Genomic DNA, 24,693 nt, shown 5'->3' with positions numbered 1-24,693 from the left:
AAAAAAGAATAAGAAAGAATAAAGATTTATTCATAATTTGATCAATCGTAGACTTCATCACAAAATCACTTTTCCATTTACACAATTTTTAATACAACATTTTTACAAAAAAAGCATAGAAATGAGTAATTTTGATTGCAACGTGTTGAATGCCACTTTTGTATTTGTTCCTGACATTTCGAAGTACTTTGAGTATAAATTATTACCTATGCCTAAATAAAACCCACTTCACATTTCCGACTAATCGGTATATGGCAAACTTTTCTATATCATTTAGACTGGTTGATCATAACTCTATAACATTCTTATCTACGATGTATAGACACAATTAAATGTGCACACAATATACTATGTGCCATCTCACCGAAGTATTAGGATATTACTTAAGACATTTAGTATTCCTATTCATACATATAAGCTCTCTCTCTCTCTCTCTCAATAAAAAGAGCGATTAACATGTTTGCGCCATAGAATCCATGACTTAAACTTATAAATATAACATTAACCTAATACATTCTATTGTGAAGGGCCTCAACATACGTAACAAAGGCATCTATCATACATTTATAATATCATTGAGAATCGTTTCCTGATTCATTTGGATTAATATACTGTTTATACACTTCTGAGTTTCTTTTCATTATATCTACACAAGGTCCTAGTAACCTCTCAAATGATCCTCGCTCGAGAAACGCTACCTTTACTTTTCCTATAGCATTAACACTAGCAGACCTTGGCTTATTTTCTATTAAAGCAAGCTCACCGAAATATTTACCCGTTGAGTGTCTCCCTACCTCTTCTTCCTCTCCGTCGGGCTTTTGTATCGAAACCCGAATCATTCCCGATTCAATAAAGAACATTCCATCAGCTTCTTCACCTTGCTGAATGATAACTTCATCATTGTATGTTCTGGTAACTAATGCATCTGCTAGATTCATTCTTTCGTACGGCTCTAAGGACTTTAAAATAGTTACGTTTTCTAATAATTCTTCATACATTTTTCTCTTCTTAAAAGCGCTTCTTAAGACGATTCTCCGGAAAGAGTTCCGATCCATTGCCCATAACGTGCCATCAGATACAGCTACAATGGATGCTGACCGAGGCATATTATAAAGTAAAGCTAATTCTCCAAAACTACCACTATTATCAAAACGGTGAATTTTCTTTTCGTTGCCACCAGTTGTAACGAGGACATCATAAATACCTGAATCGATAACATAAAAGTTATCGCCGTCATCACCTTGTTTGATAACGTATTCTCCCGGATGTACTTCTTTTTCGAACATGGCGTCCAAGACATCCTGCATCTGTTCTGGCTCTAGGCATCGAAAGAGTAATATTCCACATATAGCATCTGATAAACGTGCTCGTTGTTCATCGGTCTTTGGATGTATTACTTTTTCATCATCGTCGTCTTCTTCGGGATTGTATTTTTCGGCGGAAACTGATTGTCTTCTAGCATAGCGATTATTTTTTTGTAATTTGGGTTTGAAAATTTCTTTATCCGGTTCCCCTACATCTTCTTCGTCGACGATGACATACATAGGAATTGTTTTAGGCTTCCTTTTCTCTCGTATTTTGGTGAAATAATCCACAGCAAAGTCATATAAATCTCCCGGTCTATCTCGTAGCACTGCTACTGTGAAATCTCGTAAGAGATCCCCTAGTCCATCAGGTATCTCGAGACTCATTGTGTGTTAATTTAAAATGTTTACACAAAAATATAAATCCCACGAAAATATCAGACGATAACACTTAAATAACTTCGATTGCTTTCAAACCATAAAAGTATGTTTATCATGAATTCAAATTACACTAACTTGGTTATTTAAGAGCATCTCCCTATTAATATTTGAAAATCTTCACAAGGATGTACTTTCATCGACAAATATTCACAAATGTTATCAAAGCGTGATGTCTCTCCGAGAGAAAAATCAATGCATAACTAATTTTTTATTGTCTTAAGATGAAGCTTGTGTTGTAGAACATTTCTTTGTTGTCATCTTAATTCTATTGCTCTCGATGATTTCCTGGACAAATGAGCTGTTACCATACTATTGTCTGGAAGAGAAAAATAATGCATGAAATTGTTATAGATTTATTCTATACGACAGAAGATATCCATGTTTAAATGTAAATAAATTCTAAATGAACCATCATAATTGATCGATAGAATACCAAGAATTATAGACGGAGAAATTCAGCTGATTCAACAACTGAGACGAATCGTGGAATTGAAAGAATATCAAGATTCTTATTTTTTTTTTACATAAGAAAATGTCTGTACCTACCTAGTCAGGAAAATGACAGTTGTTATCCATTCGTTTGATTTGTTTGAGCTTTTGATTTTTCCATTTGATTAGGGACTTCCCTTTTTTGAATTTTCCTCGGAGTTCAGTATTTTTGTGAATTTTCTTTTTACGTGTAAATTTTGAGTATAATTTCCTAGAAAGCACCATAAAGTAGTAGCAGAGTTTTAAACATGAGACGACTTACAATTTAATGACCATCGCGGTGACAAACTACATTAACCTAAAACCCAAAACATAAAACATTGAATTAGCCGCCTCCTTACTATATACAAATTTGCTCAGCCAACAATAAACCTAAACGATTCCTGGAAACAAATTATGTGTGCAAGACAATCTCGTATAAAATAATCGATGAAAAAAAAAGATATAATGTCATAGGAACATCAATTTCGCCAGATGATGTTTATGTTTACAGCGATTTATACTCAAGAGTGAAACAGATTTGTCACTATTTATGCATGACGATGTTCAACATGTAAAATTTTACAATGATTTATTTTTAAATGGTACAACTTCACAAAACATGTGCGAAGAATAATTTCCCTTTGTATATATATTGCACTACCAACGCCTTTATGTTATTGAATGTTGCTATGTATGTCTTTCTAGTTGTGCAGGTCTTTTTATATAGTCTCCGTGACTTGTATGAGCTTGGACAGTAATTATTATTTTAGGAATTGCAGTTGCTATATGTAACGACATAAAGTTGAACTTGAAAATATTAATAGAAGACTTTTGGAATGATGAATGTACACTATCAAACTCTCTGTAGAACTCGGACGCACGGCCATGAACGTAGAAGAATGTATATAACTAATTTTCAAGGAAATTCCATGTTATTGTTACCATATCGTGTCTGCTTTGCTGTTGGTACCAATACATAACGCTTTGCGTGTACCGAAGTTTATTTCTTATCCTAGAATTCGGCGTATTTATCTTTATCAAGTCATAATATTATATTAACAAAATGAGACGTGCGAATATCTAACATATGTGTTTATTTGTTCCAATAAGAATCAAACGATTTGTTTTGTCATGTTTCCAAATCAGGATGAACAGTATTTTTTTTAAAAAGCTGACAAACGTGAACATATAATGTTATGTTCCTCTCTGGAGTTGAGACAGTTCGGTCAATGATCAGAATGATTTTTCAGAAAAAAATATTTGTTAACCTGTAGGGAATTAAAACTTGTACTTTCAATTAAACCGCCATTTATGTAAAATAACACATGGTCCAAATATATATAACCGGGAACCAGTAGATTTTTTCCCACGAAAATGTATCTCTACAATCGTAGTTAAATTTACATGTAAACTAGTATGGGAATGAGAGCGGCGTTATTTCATTTTTGTGCACTTGTGATTTCATTTTGTAACACATTCAAAACTTGGTTCTTTCAGGTATGCTCGATGCAATACACGTTTTGAAGGTGAAACACGAGCGACAGACCAAAATAAATATGAGGTCAAATTGTATGATCATACATGATGGTAGTCTTTGATCTTAGGATTAAAAAGAAACAGGAAAAGGGTATTCACAGTACTTTGGAGAAACTGTACCATATGAATACCTCACAGAATACTGTCATATAATAAATCAAAGCCTTTCCAATGTTATTAATTTAAGCGCAAAAAGAGAAAGATGTTCATGCAAGGTGCAAACAGTTGGCTCTAAATAAACACGCAATTTATTAAAGGCTTTACAATGTCATCATCCAAGTTTCAAAGAGAGTTCACGGATGAACAAATCCTTAACATGCCAACAGTAAATTGCAACAAATGGTATCAAGCATGACCTATCAACACTGAGTAATATATTTTACATAATTTCAATATATTGCAGTGTTTAGAACAACATTTAATTATCCCTTTTATGTTCATCAAGACATAAACATTCTCTAATACTTTTAAAGCTTCTATTGATTTTGGATCTTAGACGAGCATGACAATCCAGCTAATCATCTAATAACGTGATAATATGTATCTTGCTTCATTTAGAAAATATCCTCAATTTGAAATTTCCTCAATATACTTTCCACAGTAATTACTAACAGGAAAAGAAACATTTCATACGGGCTGCAGGAATTAACGTCGCCGAATGAAAACCAAAGAACCATTTCGTAAGGGCTGCAGGAATAAATGTCGCCGAATGAAAGGAAAAGAAGCATTTTGCAGGGGCTGCATGAATTAACGTCGGCGAATGAAAAGAAAAGAGGCATTTCGTAAGGGCTGCAGGAATAAATGTCGCCGAATGAAAAGAAAAGAAGCATTTTGCAGGGGCTGCAGGGATATACGTCGCCGAATGAAAAGAAAAGAAGCATTTCGTAAGGGATGCAGGGATAGACGTCGCCGGATGAAAAGAAAAGAAGCATTTTGCAGGGGCTGCAGGGATATACGTCGCCGAATGAAAAGAAAAGAAGCATTTCGTCAGGGATGCAGGGATAGACGTCGCCGAATGAAAAGAAAAGAAGCATTTCATAAGGGTTGAAGGAATTGACGTCGCCGAATGAATAGAAAAGAAGCATTTCATAAGGATTGCAGGAATTGGTGTCGCCGAATGAAAAGAAAAGAAGCATTTCATAAGGATTGCAGGAATTAACGTCGCCGAATGAAAAGAAAAGAAGCATTTCGTAAGGGATGCAGGAATAGACGTCAACGAATGAAAAGAAAAGAAGCATTTCATAAGGGATGCAGAGATATACGTCGCCGAATGAAAAGAAAAGAAGCATTTCGTAAGGGATGCAGGGATAGACGTCGCCGAATGAAAAGAAAAGAAGCATTTCATAAGGGTTGAAGGAATTGACGTCGCCGAATGAATAGAAAAGAAGCATTTCATAAGGATTGCATGAATTGGTGTCGCCGAATGAAAAGACAAGAAGCATTTCATAAGGATTGCAGGAATTAACGTCGCCGAATGAAAAGAAAAGAAGCATTTCGTAAGGGATGCAGGAATAGACGTCGCCGAATGAAAAGAAAAGAAGCATTTCATAAGGGATGCAGGGATATACGTCGCCGAATGAAAAGAAAAGAAGCATTTCGTAAGGGATGGAGGGATATACGTCGCCGAATGAAAAGAAAAGAAGCATTTCATAAGGGATGCAGGGATATACGTCGCCGAATGAAAAGAAAAGAAGCATTTCGTAAAGGATGCAGGGATAGACGTCGCCGAATGAAAAGAAAAGAAGCATTTCATAAGGGTTGAAGGAATTGACGTCGCCGAATGAATAGAAAAGAAGCATTTCATAAGGATTGCAGGAATTGGTGTCGCCGAATGAAAAGAAAAGAAGCATTTCATAAGGGTTGAAGGAATTGACGTCGCAGAATGAATAGAAAAGAAGCATTTTGCAGGGGCTGCAGGGATATACGTCGCCGAATGAAAAGAAAGGAAGCATTTCGTAAGGGATGCAGGAATAGACGTCGCCGAATGAAAAGAAAAGAAGCATTTCATAAGGGATGCAGGGATAGACGTCGCCGAATGAAAAGAAAAGAAGCATTTTGCAGGGGCTGCAGGGATATACGTCGCCGAATGAAAAGAAAAGAAGCATTTCGTAATGGATGCAGGAATAGACGTCGCCGAATGAAAAGAAAAGAAGCATTTCATAAGGGATGCAGGGATAGACGTCGCCGAATGAAAAGAAAAGAAGCATTTTGCAGGGGCTGCAGGGATATACGTCGCCGAATGAAAAGAAAAGAAGCATTTCGTAAGGGATGCAGGAATAGACGTCGCCGAATGAAAAGAAAAGAAGCATTTCATAAGGGATGCAGGGATAGACGTCGCCGAATGAAAAGAAAAGAAGCATTTCGTAAGGGATGCAGGGATATACGTTGCCGAATGAAAAGAAAAGAAGCATTTCGTAAGGGATGCAGGGATAGACGTCGCCGAATGAAAAGAAAAGAAGCATTTTGCAGGGGCTGCAGGGATATACGTCGCCGAATGAAAAGAAAAGAAGCATTTCGTCAGGGATGCAGGGATAGACGTCGCCGAATGAAAAGAAAAGAAGCATTTCATAAGGGTTGAAGGAATTGACGTCGCCGAATGAATAGAAAAGAAGCATTTCATAAGGATTGCAGGAATTGGTGTCGCCGAATGAAAAGAAAAGAAGCATTTCATAAGGATTGCAGGAATTAACGTCGCCGAATGAAAAGAAAAGAAGCATTTCGTAAGGGATGCAGGAATAGACGTCGCCGAATGAAAAGAAAAGAAGCATTTCATAAGGGATGCAGGGATAGACGTCGCCGAATGAAAAGAAAAGAAGCATTTTGCAGGGGCTGCAGGGATATACATCGCCGAATGAAAAGAAAAGAAGTATTTCGTAAGGGATGCAGGGATAGACGTCGCCGAATGAAAAGAAAAGAAGCATTTCATAAGGGATGCAGGAATTGACGTCGCCGAATGAATAGAAAAGGAAGCATTTCATAAGGGTTGCAGGAATTGACGTCGCTGAATGAAAAAAATGTCAGACTTTGGAGTAGTTCATTTTCAAATAACCTGACTTCGTTATTAATTTAGTTATTTTGAAAATAGAAATAGTTCTAAGATAAATGTAGGACAAACTAAAGCCCCAACATATACAAAGCAGCTTATTGTACGTGCATCAAAACTGTAGGACAAACTAAAGCCCCTTCATATACAAAGCATCTTATTGTACGTGCATCAAAACTAAAGCCCCAACATATACAATGCAGTTTATTGTACGTGCATCAAAACATGCTCCTTCTGTAAGCTTTGGATTAACAGGATGAATAGTATGTTTAACTTTCAAACAAATTAAAAAAATTAAAAGCAAAGTCTGAAAATTGAAATTGAACTACATGTATCAAGATAACGTCTGAGAAAATACATATTGATAAACAAAAATTGACCTGATATTCTTTAGAATAGAAAGATAAATATTTATCAAAGCTAAATGTACCCAAACAGGGTTTTCCTTCAAGATCCATAATTTCCTAGGATTCCAATATTTCCCTATATTGTTTAGAGTGTTTTGATATTTTAAATCAAGGTGGTAGTAAGTCCTCAAGTTTATTTGATTTACTTTGCTAATCTTCGACCGGTACTTGAAATGTTGACCGATTATTATAAAATATGATAGGTATAAACTTACTTAAGGATAAGGGACATATAAATGTCACTCTGGTTTCAATAAAACAGATAATTTATATTGCAATGGCATAGAAATTTTACAATAATTCTTAATAAGACACAAGTCCGTTTGAGTATAGCATAGTCACAAGTCCGTTTGAGTATAGCATAGTCACAAGTCCGTTTGAGTATAGCATAGTCACAAGTCGGACAAGCGGACATCACAACGAATCAATGGTTCAATGGTTTGACAAGATAAATGTTTCAAATAGACACAACAGACGAAGTGAATGTACATATAAATGCAACGAAGCAAATTATGTGCAGTGCATCGACCCATTAACAATACCCTTACATTGGAGTAAATAAACAAAGCATAAATGGACACACATATGTTTCGATGGAAAAAAATGCATACAAATACAAATCAAATCAAAATCATTGACAGAAAAGAAAAGAAAAACAGCTTAAGGATATTTCTCCTTTTGATTAAGAAATTTTGTTAGATATTCGAATGCATTAAGTGCCTTTAAAAATTTGTCCGCTAACCTCTTCTCTTCTTTCCATACTTTTCATCATATAGTTTCAAAATCACTATTTGAAAATCTATTATTTTTTTTTAGAAAGCCATTATAGATATATGAAAAGTCTACAGATAACCATTTCCCGCCAAATTGTTTTTTTGCTTAAATCTCGAAAACAACACACACAGAAATGTCAGTTTTGTTAACCTTTTAAGTTCTGTTATTTGTATGCTATGAATGTATTACATGTATATTCTTTTAAAAGGCTTGTTACTTTGAAACTGAGGAGCGAAAACCTTAAGGTAGATGTATGGTATACCGCCATCTTGGATTGTGCTATCGCAGTACACAATCAGTCTAGTTATCTGCCCAAATCTGCAAATTTTGATGTGCAGTTTTATAAGTCAGACTGTTTATTTTTATGAAGAAAACTTGCTGATTTTTTGCATCATCCATAATATTAAAACAAATACCAAATGTGTGTGTTTAAGAATCATTTTTTCAACTGAGCCATGTTAAGGGGAGATAACTTTTTTAGTAAAAAAAAAAATTATACTGGTCTGATAAGGAAATTACTTGTAGCAATAAAACACGTTCTTTGACACTCTTTTTTCTTTTTATTTTCTTATTTTCTTAAAACATTATAAAACATATTTTGTCAAAATTCTATCTCATAGATTTCTTTTTATGCACAATTTTTCATCGACTCATAACTTCAAAAATAGCATGGTGACCCATCCTTTTTATTATATTTTTGAAAATAGCATAGAAAATCTTCAGTTTAGCAAAGAATAGAAAAATTCGACATCGGAAAACTTATACCTTTGATCTACCTTAAGTACATATCAACTATAACGTGTATGACGTATAACCACATCTTGTATCTAGCCAATTAATAATAGACATTTCTTCTCAATATATAAAATTGATGATATCTCTGCATGCGAATAAAGAGACACATATTTAACAAAATTCCTGCTAGTAAAACCCATTACAGGAACAGAGTGGAAACGATATGTAAATATGTTAGCGTCTAAACAAACACAGAATGAAAATTGTGTTCAATAATGAACTTTACAGATTAAAACTATTCAGTAAAACAAAGCTCATCAAAATAAACATTAAATTCTTCAGTTTAGTTGCTGAATGAATATATATCGTGCTATTTAAAAAAAATACACTGAAGAGAGTCAACATGAATGTCATGTGATCTATTTACACAAGTATTTACGGGTAGATTTATCATATCAAGTGTACAACTTTTATTGTACATATTTTTAAAAATGGTATTCGACTGGAAAATAAGCCGACAAAATTTTATTCCGTCCACTTTAAATCTTCAGGTGAAACGATTTACATACATTTATCCCTACGTTGAAATATTTACTGGTTTTGCTCATTGTTAAAGACCAAACGATGACTTATAGTTGTTTTAATAAAATGTGTGTGTCATTTTAATAGTCTCTTTTGGAAAGTTGTCTCATTGGCAATCATACCACAATGCAGTACAATTACATATCCACCAACTGTTACATATTATAAAATCCCCCTTCATTCTAAAGGTACTTACTAGTGGTGTTCTATTATCTTTTTTTTTTATATCAGGAATATAATTCAACCCTGTATACTAGAAACAAACAGTTTCAGCTATCAATTCTTAATTGTATTACAAAGCTTCAATATTATCAGAAAATTTATTAGTTTAAACATTACAAAGGTGGAACTAAAAGAAATATTGATTTATATTGTTTATAATGAGATTTCGAAATCAATTTTCATTTTTAATTCACCAGCGAAACAAAGCTGATATATTAGCCGTGACGGGTGACTAATACTACTATCAATGTTTTCAAAAGCTCTGAAAACATGAGAAAATATCTAAATCCATGTTAAAAGTAAATAATGAAGTAGATATTTCTCTGATTAGGATTTCTTATGTTGATATATTCCAGGAGAACTATGATAACAATCGGAATGAAAATTACTGTCCGTATTTTATTATTTTTATAAAAAGGGGGGACTTTAGATGCAACAATAACAGTCACAAGAGTTAAAATAATATTAATTAACTATATGTTTATTTTCCACATTAAATATTTAGATACGAGTGAAAAGAATACCTGAAGTGCCATTGCATTCCATTGAGTGTATGTCATTCAACGCGAAGGATTGGCTCACATCGAACAGCAAGCTATAAAGGGCCCCAAAAATGCGAAAAAACATTCAAGCAGGAAATCAAACTGTCTGATGACGTCGATAATTTGAAGCTCTATTAGAGACCATAACTTTTCATAACGTACTCCCTGGACGTACTGTACAAGTATATAGTTGCTATGCAATAAACCCGATTTAAAGAGAAAAAAATCAAAACTTACATTATTCTCTGGCAGACATGTTACATGCTAAAATGCTTTCAGGGGACCAAATGACTTTGTTTTGTATTTTCACACCATAACAAATGTCATTTTACAAACTGGCATTTTTTAACTTGTTTTTATTGAAATTTCTTAGTTTTCGTCATCGATGAAAATAGTGTTAATTTTTATTTTCGTCATAATTTGCAAGTTAAATATGTGTGATATACTGCAGTGAATAGATTAAGCATTCGATCAGAATTTCAAAAAACTACAAAGTACACTTGAATTTATAGGAAATTAATGGTTTCGACAAGTGGGTTTCGACCTTCTATTACCTATATATACGTATTTTAATAATAATGTAAAAATGTTAGCTTTATGTTCTTATTATAGTTTAGTCCAACCAGTTTTAACAATTAAGCTTATACATTAAATATTACACGAAGTATAACTTACCATTTTCACAGGTTATTAGATAGAATAAATAATTTCCGTTTGTAGCCAAGCTCTCCAATATTCCTTACAAACAATGAACATAAGAAATGATCATATAACTATGTTATATTCCCAAGACGTATCCATCAGCCGACAAATCTGCAATCAAAGAGGATCTTTATAAATAATCGATATGATGAGAATGACATATGAATAAAAATGTTCATCAATTGTTTTGTCTTTTTTTTTCAGGTATGATTAAGTTGTCAATTTCATATGGCTGAAAATAGTAAAATTATTTACATTTTTCAATATTATACATTCTTTATTTCAGAAATGTTTTTTGTTTGTAGGTCTGTAGGGATCATATATAATTTGTCTTTGAGATACCTATTGTATCTCTCCTATTCTTTCTTTTTTTCTTCTATCTCCATGTTACAAGGACAATTCTGTACGCGTATTTGTAATCTAACAAAAGCGCAGACGGTTGACAATTAAATCAAATATAGAAAGCAGTATCGCAATAATAAAATAAAATTGAAGCTTCTATATTCGATACAATAGCATGGTTTTCTGCTCATTAAAATTATATGTATGTGAAATATTGGATGTAGTAATCCTTTGCAGACGATATACTGTAGTAAGTACAGTGAACCCTGCTTTAAAGGTCATCTCTTTTAGCGGATACCTGTCTTGGCAGGTCACTCTCTTTTTTACAAGGCTGTTGTATATCTTTACATTTTGGACCTCGATCCAAAGGTCACCACTTTTATAAGCCTCGATACTAAAAGGTGATATTTATATAGACATGATAGAGGTTCGACTATATACAGATTTTTTTGCGAAAACCCCTTAATAAACAACCAAGGTTGATATGAATAACTCCGTGATAAACTTGCATACAAAATAATTGAATATTATTGAAGAGAGAACATGTTGTATACAGATTTTAATATTTCATTGTAGGCATGTATGTTCAATTTCTATCACAATACTGGAATACGGATCATAGAATTATGACTCCCACATGTATGGTTGTAAATCGTCCATTTCAGACATTGATTCCACTTAAGGCAAATATATCCATCATCTTAATGGTCGTTTTTTAGAAAATTAGAACAATTTGGACCAATTATATGGTAAAGCAACCTTTATCTTCATTGCATATCCGGAGTTATCGTTTTTGAAGTCTAGATAACGTATCCGAATCAACATGCCTAGCTATATACATAAATATAAGTAATGAAGGGAAATAACTGTCAACTAAAACGAGATTTTAATTCCAAAATCTGTAATATTTAACTTGTATTTACCAAATATTATATGGAATGGGCGGAATTACAAGTAACTACGGTGCATTTTAGATATTATGTGTTTAATATTGCATATATTTTACTAAATGGTGGACATAGTGATTACGTGTAATACGTGATATCTGTGCCAAACAAATCAACTTGAACAAACTAAGCATCAATTACTATATCATATATGATATGTAAAAACTTTCAAATTGATATTCAGTATGATAACAATGAGGGACCGACCGCAATAAAAAAAATAATCACGCAGTTGTGAAATCAAATAAAAATGTAACAAATTCATTCGCGCAAAGTAATAGTTTAACATCCTGTTTGAAAACAAATTTCAAAATGTTATAATGTACGTATTGGCAGTCATATCAGGTATAGACTTGTTTTTATTTAAACACAGCTTTTTCCTTTAAAAAGAAAAGATATTTAAAATGTGTAATAAGACTTTATTGTAAGTTTATTTATACTGTTTTGAACTGAGTGCAACTGATGTGGATTTTTGGAAGACGAAACGTGACCTTAGCGCACTGGTACCTTTGATCATTTTTGTATAGTCTCGGTGACAGCTTGTGGTAGGTTGTTTTTTCTAATTTCTTTTAAACTAAACAGTTTTACAGTTTAATGGTGCATGTTTCGACCATACATACCTTGTGATGCGTAGACTTATTTCCATAAATGACATCTAAAATATGCATTCGATACGATGCATGTATTATTATAATGCAAAGTTAATGATTTTTACTATAAAAACTAAGTATAGAAAATAATATTAAATTGTAAACACATTGAAAACGTGACCTGCTCGAAAAACGTATAACCAAAGTAATGCGGTAAACCCTTTCAGAAATACTTCGAAACGACATCCAAAATTTACAGAGATTTGAAGGATCTTCTTTCTCGTAGTGCGAGTCTTGTAGTGTATTCCATGTCCACTTTTGATACGAGTGAAGAGGGTATATAATTAAAACCCATGTTCAATAATATATCTACCATAAAACCTATAAAATGAGATTTCTACGTTCTGAGGGTTTGTGTAAGAACTACACTAAGAAATGAACATCTGAAGATCAGAGTAAAACTATTTTAATAGTTTGGTGACTCCAATACTTTCTGTTATTGCTCTAGAACAATTGTTTTTAAAATCGTTAATAAACAGTTAGTAATACTACGTATTGTCACAAAAATGGCAACTACAAGCATTTTTTACTGTTCAGATAAAAACTGAAGTTCGCACATCTTTAGGAGCAAGTAACATTTCTTTTGTTTATACCGCCATATTAATCATTCTGAAATCTTTCTAGATTTCTGGCATGATTTATACAAGTGTAAAATTTGAGATAGTTAATTTTATAGAGTTTCTGCAAATCATACAAACGTTTGTTTACTTTAGGTAGATGAAGATAGATTGGTTTTATCTTCTAGCTGTTTAGATTAAGCATTCGTTTCAGGGAATCTTTAAACACAAAAAGCCTTTCTACAACATTAACGACCCTAGGTATTATATCGTAACAACATTCAAAGAGGTAGATCAAGATTATTCCGAAATCAACGATTTTGCTATAAAAAAAATCTTCATATTTTGTTTCAAAATCCAAAAGAAATTCAGAAATGACATTCTTTCTAATTGTTTATTCTACAAATTTCAAATGCATGGAACCAGTAATAAAATACATGCAAATTGACCAGAAGTACAAGGTATCATGTAGGAGCTCTCTGTTGATATGTGCATATTTAATGATGTTTAATAGTATACTTATTTATATATGTTCACCTTCAAATTTTGTTTTTTAGGAGTTCAAATTCTACTAGTAGGATTTTATAATGTTCAGTTGAAGACAATGCTTTACTGGCATTCTCTGTCTAAAATCGTGTTTGTCGATCACATTTTGGATGATAATAAATTTATAAACAGATGCCCTTTTGAACAAAATTAACTGTCTTTCATTTATTGAAGTGACATTTAAATTAAAAAGGCCAATTCTTTAATTAATTGACACGGAGTAAATAAATTATTCACAGGATGGTTTACTCGGAGGTACTGTCGAACTTGCCGATGGCTTAATATAGATATGAATCATGATTATGAAAAATGATAACAACGATAAAAAACGACAATAAATTCATGAATATAAGATACATTTTCTTTTCAACTGTTTTATACTAAAATTTGAATTCGCAATATTTCAAACCGAAATCGAACAAACCCGGCGGCTTGCTTTGTTTTTTCTGGATATAGTATTGCAACTATCAACTATTTTTTATAAATTCACACAATGGTGACAAACTAATATTCACTTCTATTCATATGACCAAGACCTATCCAAAGTCAGGAATCTGATGTACAGTAGTTGTTGTTTGTTTATGTAATTTATACGTGTTTCTCGTTTCTTTTTTAATATAGATTAGACCGTTGTTTTTCCCCGTTTGAATGGTTTTGCACTAGTAATTTTGGGGCCCTTTATAGCTTGTTGTTCGGTGTGAGCCAAGGCTCCGTGTTGAAGGCCGTACATTGACCTATAATGATTTACTTTTTTAAATTGTTATTTGGATGGAGAGTTGTCTCATTGGCATTCACACCACATCTTCCTATATCTATAATCTTTCAATCAGTTTAATTGAGATCTGGTGCTGGCATGTCAGTACTGCTATTAGTAGTTTGTTATGTATATATTATTTTCATTTTCAATGTTTAGTTTCTTTTGTAACCATTTCTGACATTTGACTCGGACTTCGTTTAAACTGAGTTTTTTCTACATTGGCTAGAGGTATGGGGAAGGGTTGAGATAAGGTTTAACCACATCATATTCTTGCGTATGTCTCAAGTCTTGAGCCTCTGGCCTTTTTTAGTCTTGTATGATTTTTAATTTTAATTCATATACACTTTTCGGAGTTTAGTATGACGTCCATTATGGAACTAGTACAGATTTTTGTTTATTGGCCAGCTGATCACGCCTTCATGTACGGAATTTTCTCGCTGTGCTGAAGACCGATCGGTGACCTTCTGCTGTTGTCTGCTCTTTGGTCGGATAGTTGTCTCTTTGATACATTCCCAATTTCCATTCTGAAATTTATATATGGCATTTGTCAGTACGACAATATCTCTCTTGCGCCTGTTCCAAGTCAGGAGCCTCTTACCTTTGTTATATATAAAAAGAAGATGTGGTATGATTGCCAATGCGACAACTGTCCACAAGACACGCCTCCGGGTGCGGGAGTTTCTCGCTGTATTGAAGACCAATTAATGGCCTCCAGCTTTTATCTGCTCTTTGGTCGGGTTGTTGTCTCCTTGACACATGCCCCATTCCCATTCTCAATTTTAAATTCGTTATACTGCAGTTAATAACAGAATCACATATCGTGCACCACTGAATACTATTATATTTGAAATACGACCAATAACGCTGTGATAGTAACAACACATCTCCCAAGTGTTAAAATCCGGATATTATTACACAACTAATAAAAATGCCTTGCCAATTCAATAATGACAGACTTTTTCTGTGCTTAAATATTTCACACCAACAAGCGTCAAATTGTAAACTGATTGCATTTTACAAAATATTGATATTACAATTACCAAATGGTCATAAATATTGAACAGAAATAGTATTTTTGTCTAATTGAAAATCATCCCAGTAAAGAAAAAAACAAAATTTGAAAGTGAATATAATAAAGCACAACAGTAAACATACCTTTCAAGATTATTACTTGCATGGGAAGATTAAAGCCTGAATACTTAAGCCTATGTAATGATCTCAGTTAACGTTGTAATCTATAAAAAAAATTCTACAACAGATGATGCGCTATTAAGAATCCCGGGATCAATCTTCTAAATATTTAACCGATGCCTTCTCAATACCATTCATCGAACGCACATCTGTTTCAAGTCGGGACCTATCCAATGAATAATTATAAATCAATGTATCCTCCGGATAAACAAATAGGCCGTGACACATAGTATTAAAGTGCATAGTTATTGATATCCACATCTCATATTTTAAATTAATTTTAACGAGTATTCTAAGACCTTTAACTTGTAAATTTCTGATAGAAGTGACATTAGCAACGAGGAATACTCATATTGTTTAACAGGTGAGGTTCCTTGTTTAAGAAATGATGTATGCGAGAAACAACGAATGTTTTGTATAGTGAATTGAAACACGTGCATACAAATGGCATACAAAAAAAAATATTTACATCATCCAATTACTGTACCTTGAACACTTAGTTAGAAGATGCATGAGTATAATGCACACTATAATGAATTGCCTATTTGTTTCAATGTATATTTTATGTATAAAAAACCAAGCGATACGATTTCCGTGCGCGCAACACGTGTTTCTTGCTAGTTTCTTGTGTAACATTCAAGAGCAAAGGTTTATATAGCAATCAATTATAAGCTGTCTGGCATTTGATTCAAGTATATATAATTGTATACATGTATTATGTATAATATATGATATGCACATTTGAAATATGACTTAAACACATCATCACATGCAGAAAATATGCTATCTGTGTGTGAGGTGGATGTTTTAAACGGAAGTTACAGTTAGTTACCATCAAGTCATACTAATATGTGAACCAAGAATATGGTTTGATGATATATTGAAACATTTATTCTTATTATTTGGTTAGATTAAGCATTTAAAAAAACCCAAAACCATCAAGAGACTCATCAAGAGACCAGCTTCAATATTCCGATATATAGACTCGAGTTTCAACTATGTCCTCGATATGAAAATAGCCTCTTTCTAGTTCTTGAACAGATATCCATTTCTAAATCATTACTGCATTTAAGGTGGTATAGGTGTCTTCCTCCATCTTGGATTGTAAAAAACAGAGAACCAAAGGTCCATATTTTCTATTAAGTTGGCAAAATCTTATGCAGGAATGCAAATATTTAATGTGATTTTTCATTTAAAAGAACCAATTTATAAGAATATAACTTATAAAAATTAATATTTTTGCAAGTGTTGATTATTTTTGGTTGTTTTTATTTTTTTTCAAAATTGGCATTTTAAGGGGAGTTAACTCTAAAACGGTACATTTTCTGAAGGGTTCTACATGGAATTTTCCTATTTTGTATTTTAGCCGGAAAAACGTACGGTGACCCTATCTTTTCTTTTGATATTCTCAAAGCATTGTCTGAAAGCTATCTTTTCATTAAGTATTTAACAGTTCTATCATTTTGTTAAGTTTATAATCACAAAATGGTGTTTTTTCCTGTATAATCCATACAAAATGTGTCATTTTGTCACGTCCTGTAGCTTGAGAAAATGCGCGGTGACCTATCATTTTTATTATATTTTTCAACATATATCAATAGATACTATGTTTTGGCAAAGTATGAACAAATTCTATCATTTTTATTTTAGACTCCCATACCACCTTAAAAGAAATGACTTGATAAGATCTTAGTCAGCATAATGAGGACAGGTACGTTTTCTACCTCAGGCATAAATAGCTGTATTTGGCAAAACTTTAAGGAATTTTGTCCTCAATGCTCTTCAACTTAGTACTTTATATGGCTTTTTTTTATAACTTTTTGGATTCGAGCGTCACTGATGAGTCTTTTGTAGATGAAACGCGCGTCTAGCGTATATTCAAAATTTAGTCTTGGTATCTACGACGAGTTTATCTCAAAAAATTTTACACTTTTTCAGACCTAAAATTATCATGAAAACCTTGTCCACAACTCACGATCCAAACTGATTAGTAACCAATGTTTGACAATGGTTATAGTGAAACCATATATACATTTATTATATTTATTGATGAGGGAATGCGACCAAAATTATTTAATCTTAAAAATAGGATACTAAAATGGACGTTGCAACATAGACAATGCCTAATTTATTGGTTATAAGTTTATAGTTTAAAATTGGACTTAACATGTTTAACAAAAATGTTGATTACAAAAGTCAATAGAGTCGAACAAACCTTGTTCCGTGCGCTGCCTGTATATGAAGTGTGGCAAGTCTTTACACTTAACGTCAACTTACAAGTTATAAACAAAAGTCGGGTCAAGTTACATTTATCATATTTATCATATTAGATATATTTACATTATTCATTTATTGCAGTCATTTATATTAAGATGTTTGTACAGAGAGTGTAATTTAAAACATTCCACGAGACGACGAAGATCTCAATAAAATACCTAAGTGATATCTGTATTGTAATCCATCTCTTAAGCAATGGAATGTTCAACACTTATTGAAAAGATAGAATGAGGTTCCTGATAACTGGCTTAATATGAAACAATCCGTGTTTCAATAAAGATCAAGATAAATATTGCTTATTAACATGAAACCAATTTTATTATTTCGAGAAAAACAATCTACTTTGTACAGAAAGTATTACACATGATACGTACAAGAGTATAGTGGGCTTATGATTGAACGTGCTTATTCTAGAATACACGCAAACTACGTTTTAAAACAACTAGTATAATATCCAAAATAGCGCGTCGATAGTAAGTGTTTTGACTGTCCGAAAGGGACAATACAGGTTATTTATACTATTAATTATCATTGGTGTATTTTACGATGTAAGAAAACTAACGCACAGATACACCGTCGTATATTTCAGCTTTTTAATTTCAACTGGCAGTGACAGTTTATACGATAAAAAGGTATCTAGTATTTGCACGGACACACAATTTTATCCTTTGAAAATTATAGTGTACATATGTATGCCTCCCCTCATTTTATGGCTAGGAACAACAAATAAGTATGTATTATTCAATTATATATATCGAACGCAATGCATTTATTTTCTTTTCCAAGATAAATGACAGTCCCACTGCATTTATTTCACAAAGAAAGAAGAAATAAAAACCGTTTAATGTGGTACTAAATATTTTCTTACAATGTTTCATTGACAACCAGTTACAAAAGAAATTTAAATTGGCTAAATCATATTGTCAAAACAATTGGTCGATATCAAAATGCACGGAAAATAAACCCATTTGCTCCTTGTCATATGTAAAATCAATTGTTAAAACTAGAATTTATTTTGACGATTAGTAACAGTAAAAAAAGAAAAGAATTAAGATGTGGTTCATGCCCACGTGACAACTGTCTGCCAAAGTTACTGTAATGAATTAAAAGATGGGGAACTCCCATATTTTCAAAGTCATATAGTCAGCCATAGACGGCTGCGACAGGACAAATGTGAAACAATTCCAAGTTAGAAAACTTACGACCCAATTTATACTCTGCAATTTAAGAAAAAACTAATACGATCTACATCAACCAGCGACAGACTCCTGACTTGTAACAGACACATAACACACCACTTTGTGTATTCAAACGTAATTTTTCTTGATACCGTCACGATACATAATATATTGGTTCATCGATGTTATGTGACAAACATTGTATGTTCACTCTGATGCGTGTTTGCATATATGTTTTATTAATTTGAGTAAGATACCGAGAAGACAAGATATAAGTCTGTCAAGGAAATCTTGCTTTCAGACAGGATAATTCGTGAACATGCTTTCATACAAGGAAGATTTGCCTGATATCGATCCGTAAAGTGGACAGACTGCTACTATTAATAACTCCCAAAGTGACAATTAAAAATCAATATAGATTGGAAGTATTTCTTTGTTCTCACTTTGCAATGATAATTGATTCACATTCTATATGATGATACCTTAGACAACCATTGACACTATAGAACAGGGAGAGGTACATTAACACGACGAGAAGCTTTAAGCTATAGCTATGTGTATTCAATCTTTTCCATATTATCTTAATCAATGGAAGAACCAATTATAAAGTTATGATAACACTCAACTATCAAAAACCCACGTAATTTAATTATTTCGATATTACTTTCGAGTAGAACAGATGTGTGATAGCAAACCCTATATCAAACATGACGCATCGCCATACTGTATTTTAATGTACCGATGTTCTTTAGGTTCCCGTCAGTTACTTTGCCATTATATGGACAGGAATTTGGAATCATATGACAAGTGACGCATTAACACTTTCCAAACAATTAAATATTGTTGAACAGTAAATATTTAATATTGAATTTATACTAAATACAAACAATGAAAAAGATCGACAACAACTGCATTATTTAGCACAAAGACATTATATGCATCATAGAAAAAAACATCTATAATGATTTAGAGGCTCCTGACTTCGAACAGGCACTTGACAATATGTTGAAGTGTATTTTTGTGTCATTCACAACTATGGATGAAGATAAGACGAATTTTTAACGTTACCTGCGAGGGTTTAGACTGTCTGTATTGTATGTTACCTGCAGCATATATATTGTCCGATCAACAGAACTAGAAGAACATATATAAGATAAAACTGGAGACATAAAAAAAAAAAAAAGAATGACGAGGAAAAGGCCGCCTCCTTAAAAGACTTTAAAAAATATAGAACTTTACAGACTTACTAAAGAAATAACAATAACAAAGAAATAGCGAGTGAAGAAAATACCGCTGCTTTATTTAGAAATGTTAGAAGCGAAGAACTTGACCGGTTGAAGACGGCAACACCGATTAAACAAAAAGACAAAGCAGGGAATCACGACGACCAATATGAGCAATAGTTCATGAACAAAGAGGTTCTCGGTGAAAATGAGGCACTTGAAACTGCTAGCGAAAAAGATCGCTTAACCTTCTTCCAGTCTGTTAGAAACTGGTTGTAATAAGACCTTGACCGATAGATCATTTGGGAAAAAAAGAAAAGACGAATGGAAAGAAGACAGTAAAAGATAATGAAAATGTTTGAAGAGTTTCACACACTACCTGTTAGTGCATTTAGGTCATAAATTCTTCACATGAACAAGAGCCAGGTCCATCCAATGAAAATTGCTATCAGACAGATAATGAAAGTATTTTGCCATTTTCTTTTTCTACAAACTAAAACTAATTTAAGTATTGTAATTCGGGGTGAAGCGGTTCCAAGACCCACATGATATTCATCATACTATTGTTCTAAAGGAGAGAAAAGGAGATTCCTTTAAAAGTCTCTTGTATTTAATTTTACTCCCAACGCAACTAAGGACAGGGTCAGATTGTGGAATATTACAAGAAGTACAAAGCATTAGTTTGAGTCTGCGAATTACCATTGTTCTTTTTTTGTATATATATATATATATATATAACTCGTCTAAACATCAACCCAACAATGTTAGATCTGTAAATTTGCTTTCGCAAATTTTTGGTTCTTCCCTCGCCGGGATTCGAACCCATGCTACTGTGATATCGTGACACCAAATCGCCTGCACTGCAGCCGTCCCGCTAGACCACACGACCACCTGGGCTCTCAAAAAAAGAGCTTTCGGTGGGCATATGTTACCTTTCCTCGTCAGTTTTAATCTAGCGGCGTACTACAGTACATGATATATAAGGCATGAAGATGTTATTGTTACAGATCAGCTAAATTATCTATAGTAAAGGATCCTACAAATTAATGTAAGATACAGTCACAGAAAATAATTATATTCATAAGTACGTCTGAGTCAGTGACAACCCTACAACAGATGTGTCCATCGGATCGCCATCAATGATGGTGATACATGGCTGTGTACATAATGTATATACAACTCGTATATATATATATATATATAACTCGTCTAAACATCAACCCAACAATGTTAGATCTGTAAATTTGCTTTCGCAAATTTTTGGTTCTTCCCTCGCCGGGATTCGAACCCATGCTACTGTGATATCGTGACACCAAATCGCCTGCACTGCAGCCGTCCCGCTAGACCACACGACCACCTGGGCTCTCAAAAAAAGAGCTTTCGGTGGGCATATGTTACCTTTCCTCGTCAGTTTTAATCTAGCGGCGTACTACAGTACATGATATATAAGGCATGAAGATGTTATTGTTACAGATCAGCTAAATTATCTATAGTAAAGGATCCTACAAATTAATGTAAGATACAGTCACAGAAAATAATTATATTCATAAGTACGTCTGAGTCAGTGACAACCCTACAACAGATGTGTCCATCGGATCGCCATCAATGATGGTGATACATGGCTGTGTACATAATGTATATACAACTCGTATATATATATATATATATAACTCGTCTAAACATCAACCCAACAATGTTAGATCTGTAAATTTGCTTTCGCAAATTTATGGTTCTTCCCTCGCCGGGATTCGAACCCATGCTACTGTGATATCGTGACACCAAATCGCCTGCACTGCAGCCGTCCCCATATATATATTTAACAATTGAAATGGAAAACGTATAATACAAATAAAAGACTTAGGGAGATAGAGGAATATATTTAATTGACAGTGTATAAAATCTATAAATACCTTTAAAACATTCCGAAATGTACAAATTGATATAAAAACAAAATCAGCTATTCAAAGATATGGTTTATGCCAAACCTGAAAATGGTAAATTATCGCTTAGTTCTTTTCAATTAATCTTACAGAATCGTAGTGTTGATGTAGTGAAAGCAGCTGCTTGATAGCACTAAACTCTACATGTGCGATCAAGGTAGAGAAAGGTGTCAACACAGTGAAAAGAACAACATACTCAGAAGAGTAGTGAGATGAAAAAGAAAATATGATTCAATCATGAACAAAACTTAAAATACAGTCAAACGGACAGAAACCATATTCAACAGAATGGTCATACGTCTGAAGACACATCAGCATTATAAAATAGATTTTAAAAAATCCAATGGTCGGGTTGTGAAGAACAATGAAGAATACTCTATACTCAACATTTAAATATTTGAAAATATTCCTCAAGTAAATCTATAATAGCAAGTGAACAATTCAATAAATGAGCAATCTTACTGTGAAGTTTCATTGAAAAGCGAAATTGTAGAAGGAGTTGATTACACAATCTTTCTTAAATTTTGCTGAAACAGAAAGTCTGCAAAAATTAAAAAAAATAATTTCTAAAACAGCAAGTGCACAACTTCACCTTATGTGAATCCTTCATGTAAAACTGCTGGGATCTGGGTTCAAAACTGCAGAAGTTGATTACAGAAATAAAATACCCACTTATACTTACAGTTTTGGACTAGTATATACATGTACTGATAATGAAACAGAACAGACATACTATGAATATATGGAAGCTGAATATGCAATTGAATTACATTATGTATGGGGCCAGAATAGACTAGTGCGGGGTGTTTTGAATATCTTCAGTGTTTTCGTTTGATGTATTCGATTGCATATTAATTACAAATTAAAATGTCATTTTATTCTAGGCGGGTAAATATTGCGCTTTAGATGTCTTTTCTAATTAAGCTTGAAATCTATTTAATGTTTCCATCAATTATATTGACTAAACATTCTATTTAAAAAAAAATGATTGTTTTTTTTTCAATTCTAAAGCGAACAAAACATTTTTAACAGAAGTGTATATATTTATAAAACCACCAAATTATAAATATTACACTTCCTTAATCTTCATGTAAAATAAACTGTAAATTCACAAAGGAACAGTGTAAGTGCGTGAAAGCACGTGAGTGCAATTTGTAATAAACTGCATATTGATGCCAACTATCAGTATGATATAATACAAAAAATCTCTCTTACCTGCCAAGAAAAAATCCCAATGAATGATTATTTAAACAGGTTACCTCATCCCCAATCTAATGACAAATGTTATAACCACTATCTGTCTTCATGTTAATATTACAATGTAGAATATCAGAATAATCCAGGCTGCTCTGTAATTATAAATCAATGGGTTTCCTCGATGGATGAAATTTATTCTGACAGCTGATTAATATACAATTGATGTAAAATTTTAGCCGGCTGATATTTGTTTCAGTATGTTTACAAATGATTTTCTATGTTTATGGAGTGAAGTTGTTCAAAGATGACGTAGATACCGCTATAAAGACGAATTACGAGGGATTAAAGGCCAAAGGTTAAATTAGACACCAACTAGTTTTCAGACTTTATCCCTGACATTTATATGACAAAATCCTTTTGATACAACTGAAAATCTATATATGAAATCACGACCGAGTGTCCTTGACAAATTTAAAAAGATGATGATGCGTTCCTCGAATGCTGTTAAATTATCAATTATACACTTATCGCGAGTGTTAATTCCTTTATATACGATCGTACAACCTTACTTTCTGGTTAAGCTGCAATGATGAGGTTTTGTTAAGTTTCTGATCAATTGAACAATTGCTGTGTCTGCTTCAGACAAAATTTAATTTTTTGACATGAGCGTCACTGATGAGTCTTATATGTAGACGAAACGCGCGTCTAGCGTAGTAAATTATAATCCTGGTACATGTACCTTTGATAACTAATAACCATGACGATTTTTGGAGGTTTAGATGAACATGTCTTTTTAGTGTTAAAGCTTTATAATGATTTTTTTATGCTTTTGGCTTCTCCAAATGGTAGGTTCATGTGTCCGTCCCTAATGAAACTGGATAATACAAGAAACACATTGTATTACATATTAGAGAGAATTCATCGCTTGATGTTTGCATTTTCAAGAGAAAATAATAGTCTGTTAGGTTGTTAACAAGGGTATTTGTTTTACCCGTGGTAAGAAATAAATCTAGAGATGCAGCTGTATGCTAAAGAATGGTTACCAACTTGTTGTTTTAGCAAGTGTCTCCATGTTGTTAAAGTCTGTTAACATACATCTATTGAAATGCATTAAAAATACAACTGGAAA

General features: G+C 33.0%; 1 protein-coding gene across 3 annotated transcripts; it reads right to left on the bottom strand.

Moving 5' to 3' along the window:
• Nucleotides 1-297: 297 nt before the first annotated feature.
• LOC134715204 (cAMP-dependent protein kinase type II regulatory subunit-like) lies at nucleotides 298-23,873 on the bottom strand. Of its 3 annotated transcripts, none has more exons than XM_063577234.1 (3): nucleotides 23,583-23,873; nucleotides 10,733-10,870; nucleotides 298-2,061 (listed from the first exon to the last, which is right to left on the bottom strand). In XM_063577234.1, the coding sequence occupies exon 3, from the start codon at nucleotides 1,689-1,691 to the stop codon at nucleotides 573-575; it is 1,119 nt and encodes a 372-aa protein (XP_063433304.1). In that variant the 5' UTR covers nucleotides 1,692-2,061; nucleotides 10,733-10,870; nucleotides 23,583-23,873; the 3' UTR covers nucleotides 298-572. The 3 variants fall into 3 exon arrangements, with proteins under 3 accessions (XP_063433304.1, XP_063433306.1, XP_063433307.1); XM_063577236.1 differs by lacking the exon at nucleotides 23,583-23,873 and adding an exon at nucleotides 17,965-18,026; XM_063577237.1 differs by lacking the exons at nucleotides 10,733-10,870; nucleotides 23,583-23,873 and adding an exon at nucleotides 10,295-10,380.
• Nucleotides 23,874-24,693: the final 820 nt, after the last annotated feature.

The sequence above is a fragment of the Mytilus trossulus genome, chromosome 4 (genome assembly GCF_036588685.1).
Source record: "Mytilus trossulus isolate FHL-02 chromosome 4, PNRI_Mtr1.1.1.hap1, whole genome shotgun sequence".
In the NCBI taxonomy this organism is placed as follows: Eukaryota; Metazoa; Mollusca; class Bivalvia; order Mytilida; family Mytilidae; genus Mytilus; species Mytilus trossulus.
This window is presented reverse-complemented; position numbering and strand designations above follow the sequence as displayed.

What these genes read in the sequence shown, in the direction of transcription:
- LOC134715204 (XM_063577234.1), bottom strand. Translation starts at nt 1,691, where the DNA reads ATGAGTCTCGAGATACCTGATGGACTAGGGGATCTCTTACGAGATTTC.